The sequence below is a fragment of the Arachis stenosperma genome, chromosome 2, assembly GCF_014773155.1.
Source record: "Arachis stenosperma cultivar V10309 chromosome 2, arast.V10309.gnm1.PFL2, whole genome shotgun sequence".
NCBI classification, from domain to species: domain Eukaryota; kingdom Viridiplantae; phylum Streptophyta; class Magnoliopsida; order Fabales; family Fabaceae; genus Arachis; species Arachis stenosperma.
The window spans coordinates 31,718,127-31,724,942 of record NC_080378.1 but is presented as its reverse complement, the minus strand read 5'-3'; the positions used below and the strand labels follow the sequence as shown (position 1 = coordinate 31,724,942).

Below are 6,816 nucleotides of genomic sequence, written 5' to 3'. Positions count from 1 at the left end.
TTGATAGACAAGTTCTAGTATTTGTTATATCATGATATTTTTTCAATTCTAAAAATGGGTATTTTATTGAAGTAAAATATTTTTCTTCAGTTTTATGTTTATATCAATTTAAGTGTAAAAATATATTAAAGATTATTAGTGATACAAAACTTTATTTGACAATAATTTATTAGAGTAAAGTCAAAATTAATATTGTAATGGGAATAACTAACCATTATTTTTAACAATGAAAAAATTCGTCCGTGCTTCATACAAATGAGTATAAAAATATAACACACCAAGAAGTTGGATTTTGGTAAGAAACTAAAAATTTTTCCAAGCCGGGAGTTAAACCTGGAAATTCTCTTCGTTGAATTTGCATGGGTGATACTGCGGATGGTAGAATTGTTGAGTATTTTTCTAACAATTATTATTTTTATTATCTTAATTTTTTGTTGAGGTTTTGATAGACAAGTTCCAATATTTATTATATAATGATATTTTTCTTCAAATCAAAAAATGAGTATTTTATTGAAGTAAATTATTTTTCTTCAGTTTTATGTTTATATCAAATTAAATATAAAAATATATTAAAGATTATTAGTGATACTAAAGTTTATTTGATAATAATTTATTAGAGTAAGCTAAAAATTAATATTCTAATAGAAATAACTAACCATTATTGTTAACAATAAATAAATTTGTTTGTGCTTCACACAAATGACTATAAAAATATAACACGCTAATAAGTTAGATTTTAGAGTGAAACTAAAAAATTTTTGCAGCCGGGAGTTGAACCCGGAAATTCTTATAGTCAAATTTGCCAAAGTAATACTAAAAATGGTGGAATTGTTGAATATTTATCTAACAATTATTTGTTTTTAATATCTTAATTTTTGGTTGATGTTTTGATAGACAAGTTCCAGTACTTGTTATATCATGATATTTTTCTTCAATTCTAAAAAATGAGTATTTTATTGTGGTAAAATATTTTTCTTCAGTTTTATGTTTATATCAAATTGAATGTAAAAATATATTAAAGATTATTTGTGATACTAAACTTTATTTGATAATAATTTATTAGAGTAAGTTCAAAATTAATATTGTAATGGGAATAACTAACCATTATTGTTAAGAATGAATAAATTTGTCTGTACTTCATACAAATGCGTATAAAAATATAAGATTCCAAGAAGTCGGATTTTGGTAAGAAACTAAATATTTTTTGGCAGCCAGAAGTTGAACTCGGAAATTCAAATCGTTGAATTTTCCTGAGTGCTACTGCAGATGGTGGAATTGTTGAATATTTATCTAACAATTATTATTTTTATTATCTTAATTTTTGGTTGATGTTTTATTAGATAAGTTTCAATATTTGTTATATCCTGATATTTTTCTTCAATTCTAAAAATGAGAATTTTATTGAAGTAAAATATTTTTCTTCAATTTTATGTTTATATCAATTTAAATGTAAAAATATATTAAAGATTATTAGTGATACTAAACTTTATTTGATAGTAATTTATTAGAGTAAAGTCAAAATTAATATTGTAATGGGAATAATTAACCATTATTGTTAACAATGAATAAATTCGTCCATTCTTCATACAAATAAGTATAAAAATATAACATGCCGAGAAGTTGGATTTTGGTAAGAAACTAAAAATTTTTCCAAGCCGGGAGTTAAACCCGGAAATTCTCTTCGTTGTATTTGCCTGAGTGCTAGTGCGGATGGTGGAATTGTTGAGTATTTTTCTAACAATTATTATTTTATTATCTTAATTTTTTGTTGATGTTTTGATAGACAAGTTCCAATATTTGTTATATGATGATATTTTTCTTCAAATATAAAAATGAGTATTTTATTGAAATAAATTATTTTTCATCAGTTTTATGTTTATATCAAATTAAATGTAAAAATATATTAAAGATTATTAGTGATACTAAACTTTATTTGATAATAATTTATTAGAGTAAGGTAAAAATTAATATTATAATAGAAATAACTAACCATTATTGTTAACAATAAATAAATTCGTCTGTGTTTCACGCAAATGAGTATAAAAATATATCTCGCCAAGAAGTTGGATTTTGGTGCGAAACTAAAATTTTTTTCGCAGCTGGGAGTTGAACCGAGAAATTCTTATAGTCAAATTTGCCTAAGTGCTACTGTGAATGATGAAATTGTTGAATATTTATCTAACAATTATTTGTTTTTAATATCTTAATTTTTGGTTGATGTTTTGATAGACAAGTTCCAGTATTTGTTATATCATGATATTTTTCTTCAATTCTAAAAATAAGTATTTTATTAAAGTAAAATATTTTTCTTCAGTTTTATGTTTATATCAAATTGAATGTAAAAATATATTAAAGATTATTAGTGATACTAAATTTTATTTGATAATAATTTATTAGAGTAAGGTTAAAATTAATATTGTAATGGGAATAACTAACCATTATTGTTAATAATAAATAAATTTGTCCGTACTTCATACAAATGAGTATAAAAATATAAGACGCCAAAAAGTCAGATTTTGCTAAGAAACTAAATATTTTTTGGCAGCCAGAAGTTGAACACAGAAATTAACATCGTTGAATTTGCCTGAGTGCTACTGCAGATGGTGGAATTGTTGAATATTTATCTAACAATTATTATTTTATCTTAATTTTTGGTTGATGTGTTGATAGACAAGTTCTAGTATTTGTTATATCATGATATTTTTCTTCAATTCTAAAAATGACTATTTTATTGAAGTAAAATATTTTTCCTCAATTTTATGTTTACATCAATTTAAATGTAAAAATATATTAAAGATTATTAGTGATACTAAACTTTATTTGATAATAATTTATTAGAGTAAGGTCAAAATTAATATTGTAATGGGAATAACTAACCATTTTTGTTATCAATGAATAAATTCGTTCGTGCTTCATACGAATTAGTATAAAAATATAACACGCCAAGAAGTTGGATTTTGGTGTGAAACTAAAAATTTTTCCGCAGCCGGGAGTTGATCCATCAATGAAGACAATAACAAATTTATCCAAAAATGGACGGCAGATTCTGTTCGTATAATCCATAAACACTACAGGAGCATTTGTCAACCCAAAAGACATTACAATGTAATTGTAATGACCATAACGAGTCCTGAAAGTGGTATTAGGGATGTCCTCATCTCTCACCCTTATTTGGTAATAACCAGATTGCAAATCAATCTTGGAGAAAACCCCGGCTCCTTGTAATTGATCCATGAGATCGTCAATCCTCGACAGTAGGTACTTATTCATTCTTTATTGTGACCTTATTCAGTTGCCTGTAATCCAAGCAAAGCTGCATACTCCCGTCTTTCTTCTTTACCAATAACACCGGCGCTCTCCACGGAGAAACACTAGGGAGATAAAGCGTTTGATCATTAAGTCTTCCAACTGACCCTTGAATTCGGTCATTGCTAAAGGTGACATTCTATAAGGGGCAATCAAAATTGGTTCTATTCCCAGTACCAACTCAATTGCAAATTCAACCTCTCAGATAGGAGGAAATTCCTCAATGTGATTAGTAAACACCCCAGGAAATTCACAAACAACTGGGATTTGTTCTAAACGTTGTTCCTCACCCAACACACTCGCAGCTAATAGCATAACACCTTGACATTCCTGCACCGAACAATTTACTATCATGTAGTTCAAATAACAGCCATTCACCACAACCAGCCCTTCCGATCCTTCTGGCATGAAATACAATGATTTCTCAAAATAGTTCAACAAGACATTATTCTTAGACAACCAGTCCAACCCCAAGATAAGATCAAGACTGGTCATTGGCAAGCAAATCAAATCATGAACAAAATCACGCTGCTTGACCCTAAAAGAAACTTGTGGACATCCTAACCTAGTCACCATGGCTTCAAGAGTGGCATTATACACCTTCGGATCGTAGCCCAAAACCACAGTCTTCAATCCTAACTCAATAGCCTTTTCAAATGCAATGAATGAATGCGAAGCTCCCGAAACAAATAAAGCATTTAAAGTTTGACCAGCCATTTCACATAAGTATATCAGACCCTTTGGCACCCACGGCTGAGGTAGTGAACACTCGACCAAGCTACTGTGCTCTCCCAGCATCCTGTCTCTGCTTCTCTGAACTGTTGGAGGCTTTATGCCCTGGCTTACCACATGAGTAGCATAAGCCCCAACCGGCCTTACACAGAACGCCAGGATGGTAACTCCCACATCTAACACAAGCTTGCTCATTCAGAGGCTGCTTCCCAAATCTTCTTCCCAGGACATTATTGTTATTAGGCCTTCTGAAGTTATTCTGACCCTGAGTCCGTGGTGGTACAAAGCCTCCCCGCTTGAAAGGCGGACCTCTAGGAGTAAAGCTCTTCCCTTGGTTCTGTGGGAATGCTCCCCTATGGCTTCCTTTCTCTACAGCTGCCTTTTTCACACACTCTTCAGCAACCCTGCTCTTATTCAGCAACTCAGAGAAAGTCCTGATCTCCATAGGCCCTACTGAACCGAAGATGTCGCTCCGAAACCCTCCTTCATACTTGATGCACTTCCACTCCTCGAAGTATCCCAGAGCTCATTGACACATGCAGGAAAACCTGAATAACTCCTCAAATTTTTCTATATATTTAGATACAGACATGGCACCCTGCTTCAGCTGCAGTAACTCAAGTTCCTTTGCCGTCCGGGTGGAATTCGGAAAGTACTTCTTATAGAATTCTACCTGGAAGGCATCCCAGGTGATAGGGTCATCACCCTGCTGCAGGAAACGTCGGGCTCCCTGCCACCAATGCGATGCTTTTCCAGTGAGCAGATAGGTAGCAAACTCGACGCACTGCTCTTCGGGCACCAACCATGCTTGTAGTGCTCGCTCCATGGCCTGAAACCAGGAATCGGCTTCAGTTGGATTGGTGGTTCCCTTGAACTTTGGTAGATTAACCTTTAAGAAGGTGGCCAAAGTCATCGAACCTTGAGATGCATTACCACCATTTCCTCCATTATTATTATTGTTCATCTATTGCCCGAGTGCCTCAACAGTGGCCTGCATAGCAGCAGCCATGTTTTGCAATGCCGCCATAAAGTTTACCGGGTCATTCGGGTTGGTTTTCGGCCCTTGAGTACTGGTACATCCTCTTCCATGGCCTTGACCACGTCCACGAGGTCCCATCTGGTTCCTATACACACCAAACAATCGATATCAAGTTGATCAGTCTCAATATCGGAAGTCTAATGCTTCAAAATCCCAAATGCATGCTCATGAACGTTTATGCCAGTTATATCAATTAGATATCCTAATAGCATATAAGTACAGACACAGAGAATGCACAGAAGCATAGTCAGTCCATCCCTCAGGCTCTACAGGAACGAACTGCTTTGATACCATAATGTAACACCCTACCACACAGAGTTTTATGCTTAAGTCATAAAAATAGAGGTGGTGAGGTATTACGACCTCTAAAAATAAAATTTGGTATATATAGTAGTGTGAAAAATATTTATAACTAAGAAGCCTTTGAAGAAAAAGGTGTAAATCAAAGCCGTTAAATCGAAAGCACAACACTCCGATCAATAAGGTAAACAAAACAGATAAAGGATTAGCTAACGCAAGAATATATATATAAGAGAGTGCCAAAAATATAGATATCAAGGCTCGAGACTCGGTTGCGAAGGTAACCGGTCCGAGCATAAAAGTATACATCCATATATAAAGGAACTACCCAAAACAAAACCCAAAATACAATTACAGAGCCTAAGTCTCTAGAATAACCTCTAAGAGGAGTTAGTACAGTATATATATATATATATATATATATATATATATATATATATATATATATATATATATATATATATATATATATATAAGGTGGAGACAATAAATATCTAAGCAAGTCTATAAAACCAAAATAAAGTCCCAAGAGCTAAGGATTTTCGCCAAAACAGAAATCTCCAGCATGCCTTAGCGAGGAGCCTCACGTCCTACATCTGAAAACCATAAAATCTGCAAGGGTGAGAACCGGAGGTTCTCATCATGGTAACAGTGCCCAAATATCTAACATGTAATGTCCTAGAAAAGCCGAAGGCAATCCTAGAACTCCCAATTCATAATCAAAGCATATAAATATACTAAACCATGAGAAATGAAACTAGGTAACTAACTAAGGATCTTCAGTCTAACTAAATGTCCCCTTTTCAAATCCTTCGAACCTCCCAACTACCAATAGTAACTTGATATACAAACACAATTATATCAGACAAAGAAATGCACAAGTAGGAGGCAGATACGATAGTTAGACAATTAGCAAGTAAATATGCAGTCAATTAGGCATTCCAAACAAATCACATGTATGCCTATCCTAGTGGTTGATGAGTCTCATCTGTCGGTTATAAAGCCAACCCGAAAATTCATTCAAAACCAACCCAAAACTCAATCATACACTTTTCAACTTCTAATTCAATCATCAACCCACCAATTTTCCCACATTTAACCAAATCTTAATTCAATAATTCCATTTATGATCACATTTCCATAGCTCAATTTTTTTTTCCAAACATTTATTCAATTTCATCAATCACGATGAGTACACACATCAATATCACACACCAAATCATGCTCACCAACAAGAGCCTCAATCTTACCAATATTTGAGCATATCAATCCATACTACTCATATCCTTACATGCTCATTAACAATTAGCAACATTCACAATCAATCAATCATTATTCACATATTTTCAACTTAATCCACATCATCCAACAACCACATCAACATTTCACAATCCACTAAGTACATACATAACCACACATTTCATCTCAACTAATCAACA

General features: G+C 32.7%; 1 protein-coding gene across 1 annotated transcript; it reads right to left on the bottom strand.

Moving 5' to 3' along the window:
• Positions 1 to 4,084: 4,084 nt before the first annotated feature.
• Positions 4,085 to 5,002, bottom strand: LOC130962770 (uncharacterized). Its single transcript, XM_057888937.1, has 3 exons — positions 4,838 to 5,002; positions 4,625 to 4,768; positions 4,085 to 4,543 (listed from the first exon to the last, which is right to left on the bottom strand). Exons 1-3 carry the CDS (start codon positions 5,000 to 5,002, stop codon positions 4,085 to 4,087), a joined length of 768 nt encoding a protein of 255 aa, XP_057744920.1.
• Between the last annotated feature and the right edge of the window lie 1,814 nt (positions 5,003 to 6,816).